This window comes from Lathamus discolor, chromosome 5 (assembly GCF_037157495.1).
Source record: "Lathamus discolor isolate bLatDis1 chromosome 5, bLatDis1.hap1, whole genome shotgun sequence".
Classification (NCBI taxonomy): domain Eukaryota; kingdom Metazoa; phylum Chordata; class Aves; order Psittaciformes; family Psittacidae; genus Lathamus; species Lathamus discolor.
The window spans coordinates 120,424,297-120,449,028 of NC_088888.1; the positions used below are offsets into that span (position 1 = coordinate 120,424,297).

At 43.7% G+C, this 24,732-nt stretch overlaps 1 protein-coding gene across 1 annotated transcript in view; it reads right to left on the reverse strand.

Moving 5' to 3' along the window:
* The window catches only part of LOC136015971 (1-phosphatidylinositol 4,5-bisphosphate phosphodiesterase beta-1-like), a 110,692-nt gene that overhangs the window by 78,129 nt on the left and 7,831 nt on the right, over positions 1-24,732 (reverse strand). The window contains exon 2 of the mRNA XM_065682622.1: positions 21,779-21,856. Within this exon, the coding sequence (XP_065538694.1) occupies positions 21,779-21,856 (78 nt within the window). The remainder of the gene's footprint in view (positions 1-21,778; positions 21,857-24,732) is intronic.

Below are 24,732 nucleotides of genomic sequence, written 5' to 3' on the forward strand. Positions count from 1 at the left end.
AGTACCTCCATTGACTCATGCTGAATTCAAAGGGGAGGTCTGCAAAGTATTTTCTACCTATTGAAGCACCTAGTAATATCATACTAACATTCAACTCAAAAAGCAAAGGATTTGAATTATTTTTGCTCTAGCTCTTATAGATTCATCTATAAAACCTTTAATGTTTTACAAGGCCACAGTGATATCTGCCATAGTAGTTGTATTCTGTAAACACCTTGAAGAACTTCAGTTTCATTCATTCAACTGCAGCCATGAATGTCCTCACTTCCACTTGCCCAAGTTAAAAAGCCCTTTCAAACGGACATTTTGCCTTTAAAATATAAAGATCTTACAATACTGAGGCAAGTAGAAAGCTCGTAGAGACATTTTAGAGAACCATTCTTTGATGTGTTAATTACAAATGCTGTAGGTTTCATACGAATACAGGGTTTCTTTCCCAGAACTTTCAATCAGCCTCTTGCAAAGCGATGCCAATGAACTTGACAAGATGTTTCTGTCAGCTTTAATGATAGAAATTAATTTTCATTAATTACTCCAATCAATCACAAAGGAGAAAATCAACTTTTCTACGTAATATTTCTACTATTCTTCATTGAACACAGGGATTGCAGCAATGGCCTGTATGTGGTGAGAAGCTTTCAAAGTGAAATGCCTGCCTCCAACGACACAAAAGCTCACACAAACCACAGACCTTGCAGTGAGATCTATGACCTACATGTCAAGACATGGGACAGAACCAGGATTTGATTATTGGAATGATTCTGTCCCAAACTGCCATGAAAAGGCAGCAATGCAGCAAGATGTACCTCTGTCACACAACTCCTCTCCCAGTCCTCCACAGTTCAATTCCTGGCTTTCCCTTTCATCAGTTTTAATCTCCCTACCCATGCTAACTACCAGGTCATTCATCCTAAAACTAAGCAAGTACACTCATTGAGTTGTTCCAGGGTTTTCCACCAGTCGATGCAGTGGCTGCATCCTGAGCTCTGGAAGTCGTAGCAGCTCACGCAGCAAACAAGACTGTTTCTGTAACCACGCGATGAAGTCATTTTCCCTCCACGCTAACACAGGATGAATCATGACTGAGATTTAAACCTAGGAGTGTTCTCTCCATTTTCAATAAAGTTTAAACAATTCTATGTGCCGACACAACCAAAAAGACCACAAGTTCATTCATATCTCCAATTCTTTCTCCATTTCTCCAAAGACAGTATCAGCAAAGCTCCAATTACTGCATTTGCTACTATAGCTCTACTTGGATGTTAAAACTGTTGAGATCTAGCTTGGTTTTCTTTAAAGCTCTCGCATTACTTCACTGGACAAAGCATTTGCATCTATGCTACCTTGAGGACTCAAAGGGCATAACTTCAGCGCATGATTTACTGTCAAATGTAGCTCCATGTGCCACCTCTGCAACCCTTTAACTTTGATGCGAACAACACTTCTGCAACAGCAGTTTGTGTCTTTTGCAGTTATCCCAACTCCACTTTTTACGAGAGAGCAAAGCGTTGCATGATGAAATCACCCGTTGCAGCACTGTGTGCAGTTCTGGTGTCCTCAACATAAAAAGGACATGGAGCTGTTGGAACAAGTCCAGAGGTTGGGCACGAGGATGATCAGGGGACTGGAGCACCTCCTGTATAAAGATAGATGGAAAAAGTTGGGGCTGTTCAGCCTGGAGAAGAGAAGGCTGCGTGGGGACCTCAGAGCAGCCTTCCAGTATCTGAAGGGGGCTTTTAAAGATGCTGGGGATGGAGTCTTCATCAGGGACTGTAGTGATGTGACAAGGGGTGATGGGTTGAAACTGGAACAGAGGAAGTTCAGGCTAGATATAAGGCAGAAGTTCTCTACTGTGAGGGTGGTGAGGCATTGGAACAGGCTGCCAAAAGAAGTGGTAAATGCTCCATCCCTGGCGGTGTTCAAGTCTAGGATGTACAGAGCCTTGGGTGACATGGTTTAGTGTGAGGTGTCCCTGCCCATGGGCAGGGGGTTGGAACTTGATGACCTTCAGGTCCTTTCCAACCCAAACCGCTCTGTGATTCTATGTTCTGAAGTGCAGAGGAAGTGATAGTAGCACTGATTAACAAAGAAAGCACCAAATTAAGTCATTCTCTGGATTACCAGTTTTCTTGTTTCACTTATACACTTCCAGAGAAGTTCAGCATCATTAAGTATGAAACTTTTCAACAAGTCTCAAGGGTTACACAAAATCAGCCATAAAACCACTCTAAAAGGAGTCAACATGCCTAGAAGTTCTGTTAGCACCTCATATCCTCTGTGCTGATAATGATTTCCAGTTCCTTTAAAAGGCCAAGTTAATGATTACACTCGTAGTACCAGGTGTGGATTCTACACAGCTGGCAGAAAGCCTTTCCTCAGCTAAATTATGCCTCATTGCTATTCACCTGCAGCTACAGGAAGCTGAAAGCCCTCGGGAATAGATTCAGACACAGAGCTAATGATTATCCACATAGGTGTGATGCAGCCAGAACACACACCCGGCTCAACAAGACACACCCTTATGAAGGTACTGGTGTTTCAGAGGGTTTCAGACTAGTGTTGCCCAAGCACACGCTTTATTTCCACTTTCCAGAAGTGCCTTTATACGCACCTGTGCTCACACCAGGCTAGTTAACATGCTCTGCTCCTGCAGCAGTGGTACAGATACAGTGCTATCTGTGGTGACACTGAAGAGTTACTTTGCACAGAGATCCTGGATAGGAAAATGTGATCTCACTGTCTCAGGAGCCTGTTATGCACTCTGCACAGTCAGGAGATGGTAAGAAAAAGCCTTCATGCTGCAGAAATGCTTTGGTAGGAAAATAAGCACTGAATCCCTGAAGATGCCACCAGGAAAAGTCCAAAGGAGGCCACAAGGATGATCAGGGGCCTGGAACACCTCCCGTATGAAGACAGGCTGAGGAAGTTGGGGCTGTTCAGCCTGGAGAAGAGAAGGCTGTGTGGAGACCTCATAACAGCCATCCAGTAACTGAAGGGGGGCTATAGGGATGCTGGAGAGGGACTCTTCATTAGGGACTGCAGTGATAGGATAAGGGGTGATGGGTTCAAACTGAAAGAGGGAAGACTTAGGTCAGATATAAGGAAGTTCTTCACCATGAGCATGCTGAGGCACTGGCACAGGGTGCACAGAGAAGCTGTGGCTGCCCCATCCCTGGCAAGGCCAAGTGTTCAAGGCCAGGTTGGATGGGCTTGGAGCAACCTGGTCTAGTGGAAGGTGTCCCTGCTTATGGCAGGGGAATGGAACTGGATGATCTCAAGGTCCTTTCCAACCCAAACCATTCTGTGATTCTGTGAAACAACTACATTTAGCTTCTGGCTGAGAATTTCAGGATTCTGCTAGAGGCTGTTGGTGGCCCATCTCGCCTTTCTACTAAGGGACAAACCACAAAGCCAAGTTTCATTTAACTACAGAAAACTCACGGAAGCCTAGCAAAAACACAGCCAGAGTTGAAATAAACTACCAATATTTCATATATTCTATATTGCCTCACTTGATCTTCTCTTTCCTATGTCTGCTGTAGCATTACAAGGAAGAAAAGAAGTTTAATCCGCTGCTTTGAGAGTTTTGCAAGAAAGGTTCAAATTATCCGGGCCAGCACTTGATCTGTCACTCAGGATTAAACAGCTACAGGTGATGATGAAATCTGCATCAATATCTGCATTGTTTTAAGTGACTTTTAAATTGTCAAGGAACGAAATGCTGCTGCCAGAAGGAGAGATCCCAGAGAAGCACCTGTCTCATGGCAGCCAGCTGGAAGAGGCAGAAGTTAAGCCAACAGCTACAATATCCGTCAACAAGAAGCAGTCTTAGAATCATAGAACAGTTAGGGTTGGAAAGGACCTTAAGATCATCCAGTTCCAACCCCCCTGCCATGGGCAGGGACACCTCACACTAAACCATCCCACACAAGGCTTCATCCAACCTGGCCTTGAACACTGCCAGGGATGGAGCACTCACAGCTTCCCTGGGCAACCCATTCCAGTGCCTCACCACCCTTACAGTAAAGAACCTCTGCCTTATATCCAATCTGAACTTCCCCTGTTTAAGTTTTAACCCGTTACCCCTCGTCCTGTCACTACAGTCCCTGATGAAGTCCCTCCCCAGCATCCCTATAGGCCCCCTTTCAGATACTGGAAGGCTGCTATGAGGTCTCCACGCAGCCTTCTCTTCTGCAGGCTGAACAGCCCCAACTTTCTCAGCCTGTCTTCTCTCATACATAGGGTTCTTGCTCACACAGAGGGTAAGCGGGCTGCAGAGAGAATGCCAGGAGAAGCGGGATTTATTCAGGGTGCTGCCGCTGTCATTCTGCAACACGCACGATTCTATTAGCACATTTCATCCTTGCTCCCAGTTGCCACCTTCTTTGGAGCCAGCATCACCTATCGGGCTGTTCTCCCCCTGGCAGGTCCAATGCCCCAGGTGAACCTGTGGGGAGTAATTTGGGCCTCTATGACCTGTACCTTCGAGCCAAGCCTGCTAGACAGGAGCATACCGTGGCCATGGGAATGTAGTACAACTAAAGGGTTTGCAGTTCATCAGCAATACCTCACAGTAGTTAATACTTGAAAAGGGTTCAGAAGCTAGGCAGCCCAAGTACACGTTACAAAAACAGCCATCATAAACCAAGAGCACTCCTGATACACCAGGACACCAAATTATGCACTGTAAATTCAGCAAAAGCCCAATGCGCCTGAGCTGGCTGGATAATGTTCAAAGGCCTGAGGTGACAAACTTCTCTCCCAGTGTGTGCTGGTGACGGGGACACTTGTGAATTATCACTGAAATTATCTATTAATAAGGCCCCTGCAAGCAGTAAAATCTCTGGGCACAAACGTAATACAACACAAAGAAAGCTCATCTCTGTAAACCCAATTTAGCTTCAAAGACCAAGCTGTACAAGCAGCTCTCTATCTAGGCAGCATGCACAGCATGAACCCACTTAAAAACACTGCATGACTTGTATTTTCAGAGGCACAGGAATGTATATTTCTTGCTTAAAAAAATAAGCCCAACAAACATGTTTTTCTGCTTCAGTGAAAGATCTTTCCAGTGCCCAGTCGGGCACTTGTAAAACCACACATCTTCACCTTACTATGAAGTTTAGAAATGACACTGGTTAGCTCAGCTACTTAGAAAATGGCCTAACTGAAGAAGATTCTGGAGTTCTAATTAAATGCTCTAAGCTATTTCCCTGTGGTTTGCAAAGGGAAGTTTTGGTGGGTTTGGTTTTAGAAGGGTTTTTTTCTACTTTAATGTCATATTTGCCTCCCAATCTATGGTTCCAAAAGTCATTTATCATCAGTGTAACATTTTGAAGAGGATACAAACCAGACATCCGCTCATAGTTCTGAGACCGCCAGGTAACAACCAGTACACTTCTCCATCTCCAATCCCCCTTCTCACCCCTGCACATCCGCACCTTGACTTAGACCAGCAGTTAACACTGCACACCACGTGTTGCTCCGTAACTTCAACATGTTTCTGACATACTGAAGCATGTCTCGTACACCATTACTGAGCCACTTGCTCTGTAAGTAAGACAGAAAGAAGACTAGAGGATGCAGAAAACACTGAAGAGGAGGACAGGTCAAAAGAACACTTCATGTAATACGAAGAGGATCTTCCACATTCTGCAAGCAAATAATTCAGCGGGTGAGGGACAGAAAAGCACACACACAAAGGTCTGTGTTTATGGCATATCTAAAACTTCATAGTACCCTTTAGACAATCTCTGGGAAGAAAAACAGGCACAACCGGACATAGGAGATAGGATTTATCTCCAAAGTCAACAGAATGCAGTTTTATTAATCCACATGATGATACGGCCTCTGTCTTCACACAAACACAGGTTAGAGCACTGCATCTTCACCCCAACTAGTAAGCGCAGGGAAAAGTACAGATGTGGGTAGAAATAATATCGTAATAGTTGTCTTTAATGAAATCCAAGCAAGTCTGGATTTAAACCAGAATTGTTCATTCTGCCTTACACGACAGGAAGCAGATAATAATGTCTATTCCTGCTTCCCATGACTATAACTAAAGTCAAACATGACATTCAAGATTTCCAACAGTATTCCATTCGGTGCGAGGAGGCTTCCTTACACTGAAACAGTGCGTCTGATTCTGCAAATTAGTCAACTTTATATACACCTACAGAATTAAGTATGAAGAAATAATCTTGAGAAAACAACTATCAAAATGAGGGAGTACATCTGCTTTGCAAATAGTCCTGACGCAAGACCCACTCTCAAAGAAGGAAGAGCTCCCCCACACTCCTAACACACAGGGCAGGTGGAGGCTGAGCTGTAAGAAGTAGTCCAGTTTCCTCTGATGCCCGTACATCTTGTTGGGGTGCATATTACAGTAACCTCTGGGCCTCCTTCATTAAAGGAGAGGTAACCACAATCTTCCTATCTCAACTGCGAGGGCAACTCCAAGTCCTGGTCAGAAAAGACTACATCCATTCCTCAGCCATGCCCAGCCTATATTAGAATACCACCAGAGTGGACAGGTCAGACAGTTTTCTTTCCATATTAAACACCAAAGCCACAACTGCAGCAAGTTGTATCCTTAAACAGCAAAGAGCTCTAAGTGTTAGCAGATGCATTCATAAACTGACTGGCAATATTCCTTCCAAGAGCTCTTTCCAATCTAGTGCATCTGATGGCAGGGGGCATGACAGATGACAACAAACCATCATCTGTCACTGCCCATGAGAGCTGCACTTGCACACAAAGTTATTGCTGATGCAATTCTTGCAAGCCAGCAGAAGGGGGTAAAAAGAAAACAAGATGCTGAAGTAAACAGTATCAGCTGGCTGGTAATAACCTTCTTGACCCCTAAGTGGATTCCTGTTGATGCTCACACATAATTCTATTCAGTCCAATCTCCATTCTGCTGAAACAGCGAGGTTAAATTGAGTTTTGTCCTTTCCCAGATGATACTGAATTTCAAATCCTGGTGCCTTCTTCTTCTGTAGAAGGAAAAGGAACCCTCTTCACACCCTCTTCTGTAGAAGTAAGTTACTGGCAATATTCAATCAAACGCCATGCATGTGAACAGCAAATTACCTGGCCAGCAAAAGGAGAACTCCACACTTTTGCAGATAACAAACAAAGATGTGAGAGAAAGGAGCTTTCATTCAGCAAGCCACAAGGCAAATCCTTTCTTGAATCAATACAAAGTTTGCGTCTTATATTTACTAGACCTGCAGTGGGGACAAACCTTTTCGGGTCAAGTCCTTGACTTGAAACAATGCTATTTTGTTTGGCACATGACTCTACAGCTCGTAACATGCTCGTTCCCATGTTCTCAGGCTAATTCTGTAAATCATTAACAGCAGAATTAATAATATCAATATATCACCATTCAGACCACCCAACAATCCATATTCCAAGCATAAAGACAAGGAATTAAACAGCATACCTAATGATGCTAGGATATTATACTAATGGAGCAGAAGTCACCATTTCTGAAACACTCCACTAAGATTATGCATAGTGCTTTTAATTCCCCTAGATCTTCCTCTTCTGGTCATACCCTTATAATTAGCATCTTTCTAGGCTCTGGGGAATTTCCTGTCAACTTCTAATGCCTTCATGATTCAGATTATCCTGATGTTGGTGTCACCATCATGTAGATTAAATTCAAACGCACAAAATGAATACACAGCTGGAACAGCTCTGTTTCCTCAGTCTCAGATATGGATGTTAAAGCTTCATGCTTCAAATCCCTCTTTTGAAGCAGGCAGAGTGAGATTGGGGATCTCTAGCCCCGGAGGGATCTCATATTGGTCAGTCACTCCCTTATTTGATACAACAGGGAAACTGAAACATGCTGTTCTCTCTCTAAGAAAAGATTCACAGAAGAAAGTCTAATTGGAGCCACCAGCTGCACGTTGCCTTTCCACCTCTCCCTTTATTCTGTTCACATCCCATCCCACTCTGGAAACAGGAGGTGCGACCTACCAGCCACCCCCCACACTCTGCACTGTGCAGTTAAAGCCAAGTGCCACACTCAAGCTGGAGAATCCTGGGAAGCAAATGCCAGTGCCAGGGGTTGCTCATCTGTGTTTCGGAGGCCACAGGCTGAGGCCACACAAAATTGCAGCAGTGATGTGAGCCAAATATGTCTTAAGTCTTATGACATGGGACTGTTTTAGCAAGGCTGGACTCGTATTTCGAGTCCTTGAAATCCTCAGATGCCAACACTGAAAGTCATCTACAGAGCACCCTTTTGTGTTACTATTGACGCCAAAGAATTATTCCTTCAGCTCTGAGTGGACGCTGTTGCAGACTGGCACTTTCGACTTAATTCATTAAAATTACCACTTCTGGTTCTCATTGCTCTGATAATATATATGCTGTTACACAGCAACAAATGAGAAGCTCCAGATTCTACTCATGACTCTGAAAGGAAGTGGTAGTTCCTGAATATACAAACTTTGATCTGCTGCAGGATGGTCAGCAGCATCTGTTACTCTAATACCCCAGATTATTACAGCCATTTAGCTAAACAGATCACAAGAAGACCATTCCATCTTCCTGGCATAAATCCAGGGAAGTTGCTGAGTGGCCATGACCAAGTACCAGCAGAAATCCAAACGATTTGGCTGGACAGCTACGGCTCAATGCCTGCATTTTCTAGTGGTAGGAGCCTTACAGCGTTATTTCCAGGCTCACATTTTTAGCTGCAGTATTACATATGTGTTTGAGCACGCTAAAGAAGGTGACACAAATGACACGTCACATACAATTTCATTTGTAATTACCAGTCCAACCAACATGCAAGTCTTCTACATTTTAAACCTGCTCTGAAGGTCATCTGTGAAGGGCTGTTTTAACATAACATGGATGTACCAGAGCTGCACATGTGTACTGTACAGCCCATAAGGAAACTGAAAAGAAACGACAAAAGCCATCCTTCTGCATAGGCAAAATTTCTGCATGAGAAAACAGGCCATGCTCAGGAAACTCAGATATAAATCAAGACAGAGCTGTGTACACAGATCCTATCGCTTCTGCGTGAAGCGGAATTTGAGGCACAAGGAGCAGTGACAGGAAGGACACACAATTTCAGCCTGAGTCCCAGTAAATGCTGAAGAAATGCCAGGGAGAGGGAGAATGAGGGGAAGAAAAAGGCTTCCCTCTGCATTACAAAATGCCTTACGTTGCTTCTCAGCCAAGAGAAAGGGCATATCCAAGGAATTAAGAGATCTTGTTTCAAGAATCAGCTTTGCCACAGGACATTTGAAGAGGATGAGCTACTTCCCCCCAGCAGTGTAACTACAAAAGGGTAGATAATTCTTCCCTTGCACAAAGGCTGTGAAGCCAGAATGATTTTCATCAGCGAAATGTAGGAATGCTGTGGAGATGAGTACAAGTACCTTCGTCTGCAAGTCCGAACTGCTCACTTGACCCTCAGCTTTAACTTACCCATACCCCTATCCTGCATGTCCTTCTCAATTTCAGTAGAAATACTGATTGAACATACGTGAAAGGGGCATCTAAATCTGGATAGGCAACACACTCATAGGCAAAAGCTACTGGTATGAGTTGTCAGTGACAAGACACATCTGCAGTGAGTACACTGAAAACCTATTTCTGGCAGCAGCAAAGCAGAGCCACTTCTCAAACTGATTTTCCACATTTTAAATGTACCGTGTGCCAATCTAAGGAGAGAAGCTTTTTCACCTCATCCATTGAGTATGTGCGACATCATTTACTCAAAGAGTACCACTGCAGCATCTCTGACAGGCCCTTCCCAACAACTTTCACCAGCCAAAATGTCTATAGGTTTCCATCTTCTGGTTGCGCCTGCAGAGGGTACAATGCAAAGCCAGAGATTTGGCTGAGATAATTTTAGACTGTGACACTTGCTGATCACATCCTATGTGAACAAGTCGGCTTGCTCTGCATACACATAGTCTGCAACCAACTCAAACCCACACACTGTAGAGGATTTACTTTGCACCTACAGAAGGCACACTGTCTACCACATTCCTTTGAATACAGTATTTACAGGGCACTGGCAGACATATTATTTAAAATGAAATAGCCGAAGCATTTTTCTTTGCTGTCAAGTACCAGTTACTTGTTAGCCACCTCACTGAATTATGGACCGTTGTATTATTGTAACCCATCATAGTGGTTTTTAGCCAATGCTACTAAAAAGCCATTGTGGATCTGTACCTAACAGCCAATTTAACTTCAGGGGAAAAGCCCTGAGCTACAGGACTGAAAGGCAAAGTTTCAGCTACCTTCAAATCCCCAAAGGATCATAACAACCAGGTATTCTCCTTGAGCAGAAGCATATATGGTATTAAATGGCTGAATCTAGTCCTGTGTGACTGCTAGGAAGCGGATGACAACTAAAAGGCTCAGACTGTCCTTGGGATAGCTTTGCTGCTGCTCACACATATGATGCCAGCTTCCCTTTGGGAACTTTTAATTACAGCAGGGGCTAGTGATGAAGTGAAGATCAGGTTATGGAGAACTGGCTGGCAGAAGCACCTGATAGATGACTTGAAGATGTGCCACCACAACATGGACTTCAGGCAAAGGGAAGAACAGCTCAGGAAGTCCTAAGTCTGACCTTCATTTAGAAGGATGTTCTTCACCAACAACATAGTCCTGTGCTCATTTTACTATCTAGCAAGAAAATCAGGATTAAAAGCAAAAACCCACCTCAATTGTCTCTATTTTTAGGAAAAATACACAATAAAATCACCTTTTGTAAGATATTGTATTGTTCTTAAAGAAAGTTCACTTAAATACAGAGTATTCTTTATTTTTTCCCAGTCTCAAAGTTGAAAGTGCCTAAGATAAATTATATATCTTTCTCTAATGGCACTCCCTGCATTTTTTTGGGCCGTATTCCTAATTTTCAGGCATTAGTATTCCCCTTCATTTTTATTAAATAAGGCCTTATTGTCCAACTGCCCTGAGTAAACCCAGAGCACCTAGAATACAAGACAAAAAGCTGCCTTCAGAATTTCATTCCTGTTTTAACATGGCCTTCATCGAGCATCACTTGGTACCAGAGCTGTACCCTGCTAATCAATACCTTTAGTATTACTCCTGTTAAACAGCACTTAACTGCTGCTTATCAACCAGAGATAATCAGCTCCCTGGGTAGTTGAATAGAATGCAAGGCAGCATTCACTAGGTCAGCTAGAGTTAGCTATCAATAAGCAGTACCCAAAATAGCTGGGAGCACATCTGAGTGATACCATCTAACAACCCATGGACTTCTCCAGTTCTGAGACACTCTGCCATTTGGAGCAGCCAGGGATGTACCACAGCCCAGTCAGCAGCACACCAGCCCTCTAATTGGATCTGCACAGCCATGGCAGAGGTAAAAGACTCAGTAAAGCTCTGCAAGGGCACATTGTAACCATCCCTGAGATCAGGGACAGGTTCTGGTAATCCCCAGCCTGTACAAGAGCTCCTTGGGATGTGGGGCAGGGGTAGAATTTCACTTTTGATGTCTCACTGCAGCCTTGAAATAGCAATGCTATATATACCCCACAGACAAAATCGTATTGGGCTAACCGGACAGCCAAGTGTGCAAGGCCAGGATGGATGGGGCTTGGAGCGACCTGGGCTAGTGGAAGATGTCCCTGCCTGTGGCAGAGGGTTGGAACCGGATGATTTTAAGGCTCTTTCCAACCCAAGCCATTCTGTGATTCTATGATGACATGCCCTGGAGATTCAGGATTTAAATTCTGGTTCTTCACTAACAGTTTTCTTGTACAATAGGACATCTTGCTCCTCTCACACAATGCAGAGCACATCTTGGATAAAGGCACGAGTCAGGCTTAAAAAGCAGGCTCGATTTCCACACTAGAAATTCAGATACGGGAAATTACCTTTCCTGGGATACAAATGAAGACAGAAATCTAAATCCTCTAAATCACAGCCCCTACTCCTCCCCGCCCAGCACAAGGGCATGAGGTACAACTTGACATCATTGAGCTACAATGCTGTAAGTAGGTCTCAGAGATTAGAACACACCTGTTACTGTATTTTGTTAGCAAGCGAAGGCTGGACAATGACGTCAAGAAGTCACAGTGCACTGGGAAACATGCCTATGTGGCACGATTAATTAGAACAAGTAATGAAGATGAATACTCATTTCATGCCTGGTAAAGAGCCCTAACTCTGAAAAGGTGAAAAAGGAGCTTTGCGTATTGACACATACAAGAAGCCTAGGCAGGGGAAGGCACAGCCTCTGCAGACACAGCCTCCCTTTTGGGGGGTCTGACGTGCTCCAGAGCTAGGGCAGACTCTTAGTACCAAAACTGCTGCCTGTGGAGGGGATGCAGCAACAAAAACATCAGAATGGAAAGCCATGCTGCAGGCAAGAGTATACACACCCCTGGCAGAGGCTGCCTGCGGATTTCACAACCCTCCCAATCCAGCAGACTATTTGGAGAAGACTGGTGATGTAAACAGTAAGTGTGCAGGTAGAGATGCTCAAAAATAACAGCCAGAGACACACACAGTGAACCTAAACCTCACGATTTGTAACGTGAGGTTGTTTGTGTCTTCCCACTACTGGGATATATAAAAAAAGGTGTCATTAAAGTAAAGACAGTTCTCTAAGAAAGGATCCTATAAAGCATCTTCTGTCCTTACACAAGAACCCCAAATCCATGTTGTACAATGGAGTACGTTATTACCACTGTACATAAAGGCCAAGGGCTTTATTATTTCTGCTCTGTGTGATGCCAGCTGCAAGTGTGCAGAGCTCCTGTAAAATACCAAGGGTAGGCATAAAAGCAAAGGAGAAGGAAGCAGGATCAAGTCCACATTTTTAATGGTACAAAGCCTTAAAGCAAGTATGGCAAGTACTGACATTCCTTACCAGCCAGTTGGATTTGAAGAATTTTCTTCCAACTTCCTAAGTAAGAAGGGAAAAAAAAGAAAGGAACCAAAACTCATAAAACGCATTTATCACGTAACACTGATTACTGGTGCAGTGCATGTGCTCGCACAGGAAGATCACATGGATGGAGACTGCATTAAAGATCATTATTTTCAGTACCTTCTCTTAAAGGTTAAAACACAAACCTGGAAGCACAGTGGGGAGGAGAAACAGCCAGGATATGAAGCATTAAATAGAAGTATCTGAACTGGCAGAGCTTCAGCAGAGGTGGCAGTGACAGGCACATCGAGATCAGTTATCCTCCCAACGATCAGGAAAGCTCATGTCCTAGAAGCCAATTTCTGAACTGTGCTAATAATAGGTCAGTCAGCAAAGCAGATGCTGCATCATCAGCCAGATCTATGTACAAGCTGGAGGCATGAACACAAGTGACTTGTTTAATTAAGGAGGATAAAAGAGACTGAAGCTTGTAACGCACCACTGACCACAAGCCCCTTCTTGGCTAGAAGACATGAACATCTCCGACACCAAAGCACAGGTGCTGCAGCAGGCTGGAACCAGGCTGTATCAGGTGTTTATCGGGCAGTAACAGGCTGTCCCTGCTGCAGCCCTACTCACAGAGGGCTTCTCAATCAGATAAAGTCAGGCTAGAAGGGGAAACAGGCACAGGGAGGTAGCAGCCCATTGCTGAGGTACAGCAAATGATGACCAAGAGGCAATTACCCAGGTCTCCCAACTCCAGCTGTTTCCATTGCTGTTAGTTAAGGCCAAGCATCTACTGCTGCATTAAACAACAGTATGACCTGATGAGCAAACTGCAAGAAAAGTCATTTGAAGCACTTGAAGGCTTGACAGGCACCCACTAAAGAAGTCACTTTAGTGACAAGGGGTGACTTGGCTACAAGTTTTCTTCACCAAAACGTTTAAGCTGAAAATTGCAACAACAAAACAAATTTCCAGCAGCCAGAGCATAAAATTCCCTTGTACAAAACATCAAGTTTCCATGTTTTTGTAACATATACCATTAATAGCTACCTACAGCCAAAGCTTGCCAAGCCTTAGCCCAGCTAAACACAAGACAACCTAAAACGTCATCTTTATAGGAAAGTCACAACCCACGTTCAATTAGACAGCAAGGATAATACTCCTGCACACCACAAACGATGTTAGGCCTGTTGTCAGTACCTGAGGATTCAATAGTGCCTAAATCTGGCTGACTCCAGAATCATCCTTCTGTTTGAAGCTGCTTGGCTTCCTCATTGCAGAAACTGGACCTGCATTGTGGATTGGACTCAAACCTCATTTTCTATTCCTGCTTCCCTCACAACAATAGGGGAGATATTTAGTAGTGGGAAATGCTTATTAGAGATCTTCTGTGTTTGATGTAGTACCACTTCCCTAATGGGCCTTGAACAATTTCCATGTTTTGAAAGCAGAGAGATTTCCTTTTAAAAATTAAATCAGCAGTCGGATGGGAAGTTGACCTCCATGAAATATTTCCTCCCATTTTTACTGTCTCTGGCAATCCCTTACTACTTTCCGTGTCTTCTTGCATTCCGCTCACATCCCAACTTTTAGGTGTTTGTGAAAAAACACGAGGTGCTTCTTTCAGGTGACCGTTAACTGTTTCCAGGCTGACTCCCCTACCACACTAACTGTTGAGCTAGAAAATTAAGCTCAAAGAGGGGAGATTGAGATGAGACATTAGGCAGAAGCTCTTCCCTCTGAGGGTGCTGAGGCGCTGGCACAGGGTGCCCAGAGAAGCTGTGGCTGCCCCATCCCTGGCAGTGTCCAAGGCCAGGTTGGATGGGGCTTGGAGCAACCTGCTCTAGTGGAAGGTGTCCCTGCCTGTGGCAGGGGCTTGGAACTGGATGAGCTTTAAGGTCGCTTTCAGGCCAAACCAGTCTGATTCTGATTTCTCACTTCAAAACACAGCAAACTGTATGGTAAAAGCTAGCAAGGAGATGTTAGTTGTCAATGAAAAAGTCACTGGCATAGTTTCCAGCATGAACCCATCACCTCCACAGCACCTTCTCCCCTTTCAAGAGCCTGAAACTCCTCACCCCATAAATATCCAAATGAAATATAGCAAGGGTCCCTACCCTCAAAGATTGGAGGCAATCACCTGCAGCTTCACACTCAGTTCACACATGCAGTAAATGGATAAAGGAATAGTGCCACATACAGGAGCAATTCTTGAGGAACGCCATTCCTAGCATGAGCTTCCACTTCAGTAGGAAAGGATTACAGTCTGATACCAAAAGGGTCCTTCTGACAAGAAAGTCTCCTAGCTTTAGTATTATTTCTGTTCATGCCTGTTTGACATTAGAGAATGTGCATATGTAAAGTACACATAACTTCTTTACAGAAGTGCCTGAAGAAGCACCACAAGCACTAGAGCACTGAGGGCACAAGTCATCTAAAACAGTATTTGCTACTAATAAACAAAAGAGCCCCCCACTACATAAAGACCTAAATATGAAAGTCTTGTTTAGTGCCTGGTAGAACGCCAGTGTGGTATATGGACCTAAGTCATACTGACTCCTGTGCTTTGCAGCTAAAGCAAAGGCAAATCCATTAGGATGGCAAACCCATGAGATAGAAAACCATGTATCAAATATTCATTATCAAATAGAATTAACAATGAGTGATGCTGAGTGTTGAAATGCTGGAGATGCTAGGAGAATGAGGAAACGTGGATTCATCATTGCATATGTTAAAATAACCCCTTATGTGGACAGACAGGCACCATCTATTATTCAGTTAATGATAGTTATGATCTCAGTTTTTCAAAGGGTCTAGTTATTTACCTGGGTGGGTTTTTTTATCTTTTATATGCCAAAAAGAAGTGTAAATACATGTTTAATGATGCATTTCTTGGATGTTTTCAGCAGTGAGATACATCATTGAGTAACCCTGCTCTTGAATGAATTAAGCCAAATAGATGGGGTTTGGAGCAGGTCTTAAACTCAGTGCTATTAAATGTTCCATTCTCCTCACTAAATGATTAGGTGTATTTTCAATATTGATATATTAACTTCGGCCTTTACTGTGTGCTTGTCAAATGTACTGCAAAACCTACATGGATGTAATGAAAAGATCTTTAACCCACAGGGCAGTACAAATATTGACCCAATATTTTTAAAGCCCTGATTCAAAACAGACACAAAAGAACTCTCTGAAATAACACAGCCAAAATCCCCAGCAGCTGGAAAAATGCCACATCATCTTTCATTTGGATGAGGGCAATGGGATTGCCACAGAATTTAGAAACATGCTGAAGCTAAGCCTAATCCCACAGAAATATCTACAGCCCTCGGGCTCCATTTCATGCAGTCACTCTGTGGTCTGTGTTGGCTTTTCAGGCCCAAAGAAACTCACGATCACCTCAGGACACAAGAGGGGAAAAGACCTTCCAGGTCAGACAAATCCACTCTTCTGTTATCATAAGGAACTACCTTATGCAGTCTCCTGAAATGGGAAAGCTCCAGCTCAAGGTACAGTATTACTGCTACAGGCTCTTGTAGCAAGCTCAAGTTCTGTATCTGAGCTACAGCATATTTGTACCAGAAAAACAGGCCTAGCTCCATAAGAGAATAAACTACCCCCATTACCAAAAAGATCTTCAGATCCAGTCTCTCTGCCTTTAGATATCCTCAGCCTGTCAGTCTGAGGAAGCCAGAGCTAGGGGAAATAGATGTCCATAGGCACCTTAGTGCTGCTGTGGTCTCATCACCCCACCTTCTCTTAAATACACTTAAAAGCTTGAGGTATGACTTGTGCAAGCCAGCCTCTGAAGCAGGGACTGTTTCTGGCTAAACTATGCATTTGGGGTGAACTACTGCTCTAATTGCAAATGGCATGGGATGGAAGCTTCAGCCACACACCCCCTCCCATGGAGTAAGTATCACCTCAACACTTGCAGTAGTTTCTCAGCAAAAACTTCCTTTGGATCATCATCTGTTTGCAACAGCATTTGTGCACAAGGCATTCGAAATCCCAGTTGATTCCCTGGGACAGGACGCTTATGGTTAGTTTCAACACACTGACTGTTAGGTGATCTCTTTTCATGGTGTTGGGGATGAGATTGGGTCTGCATCCCATGTTTTCAGCATGCTGCCATGTCAAGCTTTAAAAATAAAGAGGAATATATCAGTAGGTGCTACTGAGATGCAAAGGACAGCATATTGTACCACCCTCAGACTTCCAAAAACCTAAATGGCTCCACTGTAAAAGCAATTAGTCGCTTTCCTTCTTTTACTGTCTCTTCATCAGTGTCAGAACAGCAGTGAGTCAATGGCTGTCTTCTAACATCCATTTCATTGTGTAACATGACTTCCAGCTAAAGGATGCAAGAATAATAATGCGCAAACTGTCTGACAACACACATTTCCTCTCCTACTCTGCCTATGCAACCGTCGATGTATTTATTCATAGACAGAACTCACAGTCTGTCCCTGGCTTGGCTTTGCTAGCTAGGCTAAATGCACCAAATGCTTCCAGCCTCTTCTCATCTCCCAAGAAATGCTTTTGATTATCTCTTCGTTTTGTTCGAGTTGACTTTCTCTTCACCTGGTTGTATTTTGATTTCTCTTTCTCCAATGCTCATGACCAGAATAAGAACAAGGGGAAGAAATGACACTGCATTTGAAAAGAAGTAGTAGCACGGAACTGAGATCTGTTGTAGTCAGGTCATAGAACCGTGACAGTGAATATTGTCTGGTTTTGCTATAGTTAAGAAACATTACAGAAACAATAAGATACGTAACATACACCAGCTTGTCACTTTTTTTTTTTCCTTTTTAGAACCCACATTGAGAATCATGCAAATAATATTATGAAATCAGCCACACTCTGCATAGAGATGAAGCAAATACTCAAGAACCTTCAGCAACAAAAGGATTTCATCCTGAAAAATACAATGAAAATCAGATGCTGTCCCGCCATCTGTTTAAAACAAGTTTTCATATCCTTCTGGTCACCAGAAAAGAGCAAAATGCTTTATTTTGGAGGATTATCTTTATTGGTGATGGCAAAATATACTCAAATAAGCAAAATACACAGTAAGTATGTTGAAACGTGGGATACCACATTATTCTTACCACATTGTAAGACTGGAGTTTAAATGAACTTGCTCAGCAGACCTTCACTGCAGCTATGACCGTACTAGGCTGTGAAGTGAACGCAACCAAAGAGATAGATTTGGTCAGAAGAACCTATGTGCATTCTCATCCTAGGCTGCTGTTTGCTCTGCTGCTAATGTCATTCAAACAGGAGTCTGATCAGCCACTCTGTAATACAGCTCTTGCTGATGCCCAAAGCAGCTGTGCTGGGCCTGGGGACATGGCAAGACACATCTGAGCCAGCCCAAACATAAGCAAATGGTCAAATGACACATGGTCATGAAGAAACGAGCATGGCATAGGGGTACATATTTGGCATTGCAGGAGTCTAGAGCAGTTAGTTTGCCGTCCCTGCAAGGAGTCAGATGGCAACCCTGCTACACAGGAGGCTTCCAGGGGTTCTTCCCCTCTTCAGCTTGCCTCCTTTCCAAGTTCTGTTCCTGCTCTTAGAAGTGATGAGAAGATGGCTCCACTACGCCTGGCTGCCACTGGGTGGTGAGGCGCTGGCACAGGGTGCCCAGAGAAGCTGTGGCTGCCCCATCCCTGGCAGTGTTCAAGGCCAGGTTGGACAGAGGGCTTGGAGCAACCTGCTCTAGTGAAAGGTGCCCCTGCCTGTGGCAGGAGGTTGAAACTGGATGAGCTTTGAGGTCCCTGTCAACCCAAACCATTCTATGATACTATGACCATTACAGTCTTTCATGTGTGGTGTAAGTGGCATGGATCTTCGTGGGGCTGAAACTACAAACATAAGATGATTTAATAGGAGCATATGGCTCCTGCAAGCAGCCTATGAAAGCTGCTATTAACTTATTTAACAGGAAAGCTACAGAGGACAGCAAGTCAAGAGCCCACATTGGTCACATATATAAAACATCTTGGTAAGAATAACCTGATTGGTGTCCCTGCCCATGGCAGGGGGGTTGGAACTAGATGATCTTCAGGTCCTTTCCAACACTAACGATTCTATGATTGGCAGCCTCATTGACCCATCAGCTCCAGCATTTGACCTGTTCAGCTCCAGCATCATCCAGGCCCACTAACTGGGATGCAAACCCTGCAAGGATTGCTGGTTCTTGGAGAACTACAAGATGGGGTCAGTGACACTGATGGAGGGCTGCACTGAACATGCTGCTTTACCAGGAACTTGGAGCTCAGACTACAGAAAGAACAACCCAAACAACTGGCCAGATAATACTGCTAGAAAGCAGACATTATGTATTACTTCCTTTTCTCTGCAAGAGAGAAGAAACAGAAAAGGAAGAGAATAAAAGAACACTGCAAGAGGCAGCTCAACCAGCCAACAAGTTAAAAAAAGCTGCAGAGCCATAACCACCAGTTCCCTAAGCTAAATAAAATATAGCACAGGGAAGTGGGGGGGGGGGGGGGGCATGTTTGTGTGTGTGTCTATTTTCCCCTCAGTGATTCACGTCATTTTTGTATAACTTCACTGCTAAAGCAACAGCAACCAACAGAGCCAGATTCCTAATGTAGAAGCCATACCATTACCCAGGTAGTAATTTACTGCTTTGCATAGTGTCTGGCAAACAGGACAGTCCAATGGCTGGAAAGATGCTACTCATGCCTCATCCTCACACCTGCCACAAGTCAGCTCTCAGGAAATGTGACTGACCAGGATGCTTCTCAGTTCATCAGTTTGCTTAGCAAGTTCTGCCTTTCCAGATGCTGAAAATAACAGGCCCTGGTTATGACAAAAGCAATTGCTTAAAAGAAATAACCAGGAGAAAAAAAACAGAAAGTGAACACATAGAGGCTGTATCATCCTGAACTATTTCTTCAAGCAGTTCCACTGTCATCACAGGAGCACTTTACACAAACAGAAGGAAATGAAGAGAATTTCATATATAACCTCCGTTTTAAATACATTTGCTGTTTCACAATAAACATGAACCCAACCATTGTCTGTGAATGCAGAAAGTGGCATTTTCTTCCCAGTCCTTGCGGTATCAGCACCCTAATAGAAATCTATTTACCTTCTTTAAATAGACACTGCTCGGATGGGGGCTAGAAACAAGCTTCACCTGCTTGTCATGAATTATTAACCAGAAAAAAAACTCTTTTGTTGCCCTTTCCAGAGGCTTGATTTGCAAGTTGAAAAATCAAACTGACACTTATGTCTCTTGTACAAATATCCAACCTTTTAAAAAATGCTCTGAGCATCAGAAATCCATTTTTTTTCCTGAATATGAGAACAATTCTATAAATAGCTATCCTTCACAGAACTGCTTCAAGACATTGTTTTTACAGACAACAGTAGGAAACTGAAGGAGGTCTTAGTGCCAAACATATACAAAGTGAAATAAACTCTCCAATCAACTGTGGGTTTCCATTTATTATTACAAGGTTTGCTGGTATTTTTTGGCTTATACAATTAGTTTATGGAAGGGAAGGAACAAAGGGGATGACTGCACCGTGTTCTGGCATAGCTACTCCAGTCACAGCCTTCCAACTTCCTCACTTAGCTTCCCATTTAACAGCTCTGGACTGCCAATGGATGAACCCACTATCATGCACCACAACCTTGCACAAGCACAAGCAAAGGCAAGATTATTACTGTAACCCCATGATAGGATTTCCAGATACACTGACTCAAAACTGTGCTCCATCTCCTCGAAAAAGCAAACATAAGAAAATAAATATGAGCTAATGTAAAAGCAAATTGCCTGTTCAGCCTGCACATTTAAGGGTTGCTAACTTCTCAAGCCATTTTTGTACTGATATCTAGACATAAAATCAACTCCTGCAAAACAGCTACACAACTCAAACCAGATTTCCACAGCCAGCATACTAAAAGTACCTATTCAGTCATTTCAGCGTATACTCCATCACAAGGCCAAAGCTCAAGCACCACCAAGTTCTAACACTGTTTTCAACAGGGAACCAGTACAAGCACTTCTGAAATACTTGAAAATCCATCTGCAAAAAACCAGGAGGAGTTCATTCAGTTCCTACTTTTGATACAGTGTTTTGCTTTAACAATTGCAAATAGATTATTTTATATTACATGTCTGATATGGTCTATGCAACAAACTGCACCCAGTTGCTCAGGGTACTGATACTCTTTCATCACAGTGCAGCTTCACAGTGGCAACATGGAGGGGAGACCATGACAGTGCTGATTTCAGGGGGTGACACGGATGTGAAACTGGAGTAACACGGCGATGAATCAGGCCATGAGCTTTCCTAACAGCTCCCCAGTCATAACAGTGATCTAAGCATACTGGAATGTTTTTAGAAGGGAATAAGTGTCCAGTAAGGATTAGTAAAAACCCAGTGACATGTCCCACCAGGCATGGCCAGGGAGCATGCAGCAGCTCAGGAAGAGGAATTCAAAGGGAGCTCTGACCTCTGGAATTCTGGGTCTGCCATGACCTCAGCCAAAATCCTCAGTACACAAAGGCAACGCAGAGAAACCACAAGACAACTACGAACCACAACAGCATCCCAAATGGGTCACTGCCTGTAAACTAGGACAATTATAAACTCACTGGCCATCGGATCATTAACATGGCTGGAAATTACCAAGTCTTCCATCCATCTCTCCATGTTTTGTGCGCCAGGGATGAGCCACAGGCCTGTTGCATTTGCTCCCCAGAAGTGCAGAGGAATGTATACTGATGTAATGCTTGTCTGCTGTGCCAGGACTGGCATGCCAAGCCTCCTGGTTCCTGCCCATCACACCACAGAAAACAAAGCACCATTTTGGAGCAGAAAGCTTTCCTCTTACCTTATTTTGATCTGTCCAGTAAAAGAAAAATCCCTGCGGATCTGTTCTGAGGATAATTGGAGTCACAACAGTGGAGTCCTGGAAGAAAAGGACAAACAAAACATCCATATCAGCACAGAGAACACATAATTCTGCATTAACTGCTTTGCCACCCATATTAATGAACTGCAACATCCAGCAATTACCCTGAAGGTATCACTAGCGAGATGTCACTAAAAGAATTTAATATCACCTGCCTAATCTCCATTTTTCTGACATAAAGTATTTCCATTACTGAGAAGACAGCACTGAATAACTGCAGACTTGCCAACAAATGGAGTTACTCCAGACGAGCTGGAAGAAGATGAAGTAAAACAGACATAACACATGGTCAAACTACAGCCCACATAGTAAAGTACTACACTTATCAGAAGTCTATTTGATCCCCACCTTGATCCAAATTAACCTTCAGATATAAGCTTTACTTTAACCTACAAAGACTGAATTTTACTAGAAAACCTGGAATAGCATACACTGCATTAAGACTTTATAGTCTTTTAGTAATGGGAGTATATATATATGCCATCCCATTTCCACATCAGTTGAAAGCCTGTCTACTCTGGTAACATCTATAGCTCAGGTCATTTAAAACCAGGCTCATTTATAAGTACTGTAAGTAAGGCAGCCTGGTTACCTACATACTCATGTCTTCTGACTGACAGCAGGTACCTGACTGGGGAGATACAAGTTCTACCCAAAGCCTTTCCTGCAGGGGGTGTTGATTACGTGTCTCACCTTTTGGGATCCCCTAGTGCCTAACAGTAACTGACGTCAGTGCAACCTAGTCCTAACAGGATTTATCCGCTCTACTATTTTTCATGACATCTGTAAAAACACAATTGTCTTGAGATCTCTACCTGTTGGCCAAACTCAATTTAAAAGTTATGGAGGGAGCACACAAAGAAGACAGGCAGACAGAAACATTGCCTAAGCCTTATCTCCACAGGAACACAGGCTAAACGCACAATTCCCCTTCAAAAGTGATGTCTAATTGTATAATCCTGTTGAAGTGTTAGAGGTATTTCAGAGATTTAGCATTCACCTATTTCCAAGAAAGCAATATGTGAGGTCAGTCTATACTACTTCAAGGAAAAAATGAGTTCAACAGGTTCAAATCTAAATCAAACATACTTAAGTGTGGGGGCTTTTAAAGTGCAAATAAAGTTGATGGAAGTGACACTATCACGAATAAATAAAAACTAGCTTATGCAAGTGCCATGTCTGAGGCAAGAAGGAAACACTTGTCTATATAATACCACCAGTACAGTCCTTTATGTAAATAGGCATTCATGAAACAGGGAAGTTGAATCACAGTTTAGAATCACAGAATCCTAGAATGGTTTGGGTTAGAAGGGACCTTAAAGCTCATTCAGTTCCAACCCCCTGCCATGGGCAGGGACCCCTTCCACTGGAGCAGGTTGCTCCAAGCCCCTGTGTCCAACCTGGCCTTGAGCACTGCCAGGGATGGGGCAGCCACAGCTTCCCTGGGCACCCTGTGCCAGCGCCTCAGCACCCTCACAGGGAAGAGCTTCTGCTTAAGAGCTCATCTCAGTCTCCCCTCTGTCAGGTTAAGGCCATTCCCCTTGTCTCATGCCTACAGGCCCTTGTCCAAAGCCCCTCTCCAGGTTTCTTGTAGCCCCTTTAGGCACCAGGAGATGCTCTGATGTCTCCCCAGAGCCTTTTCTTCTCCAGGCTGCCCCAGCCCAGCTCTCTCAGCCTGGCTCCAGAGCAGAGCTGCTCCAGCCCTCACAGCATCCTTGTGGCCTCCTCTGGACCCACTTGAGCAAGTCCACTTCTCTGTTGTGCTGGGGGCCCCAGAGCTGAACACAGTACTGAGGTGCAGTCTCTACGAGATCACCAGAAGTCAACTGACAGGCCTAGCAGCCACCACAGGGGAACAAGTGGATGAATGAGATGGAGCCAAGAATGAAGCGTATTTTTATCTTAGCACAAGAGAAACATGAACAGAAGAGCAACCTCTACATTAGGCAGAAATACAAGATTGAACCTTCAAATGGGTATAAAAGTTCTCTTTATAGCTGGAAGAAGGGGGCTGTGGATTAACTGTGCCACAGGTTCACTGACACCCAAACGGGTGTCACGTGAGCTTTCAGAGGCTGGGAACAAGCACGGCTGAACCAATGCCAGGCAATGCAATGGGAACGTCCCAGCTGGGACTGGAGCTCATTCACAAAGTACCATTGACCCTTCTTTTCCCCATGACAAGAAAACGGAGTTGCAGCACTTCCCCTAAGAGAGCACACGTACAGAATTTTTACCATCTATTTTTCCTGTTTCCCCATAGTTTCTAGCATCTGGTAGACCTGAGAGCTGAGCACCGTTTGAGTGCAACAGGCATATTTTGTTTTAAAGTAGGGCAGGCCCTGAACAGATGGTGACTGGCTGCCTATATCCACAAGCTCCTACAGAAGTGTTCTTACACCTCTGCCATTCAAAAAGAGGAAAGAAAAGCTGCTCTGCTGACCTAACTCTCCTTTTTTAGCTTGTATCATCATGTCCCATGCAGCCTGTGTGTAAATACGTAAAATGAGGAAAAGACGACTGCCTTTGGCTGAGATATACACAACTTCAGGGGGGAAAAAAGAGAAGAAAGTGATGGCAAACACAGGCATGAAGTGATTATGCCTGGGATTAATCAATTTTGTAGGTTAATCATTTCAATTCCATTGCTTCAACCCAAAAGCAGCTTGGATTTACCTGCGCTGATGACATACAGCTATCAAAGTAATACTTCCGTAGATGTGGGCTGTAAAATGAAGACTATAATCAGCCTCAAAAAAGTGCAGGATGATGGGAAAGAGCCTTCAACATCTAAGGCAGTGTCCCAGTCAATGGTGCAAATGACTGTGGGTTATCAGGCTTTAAATGGGTGCTGTGCCAAGCAGTGGCTTGGT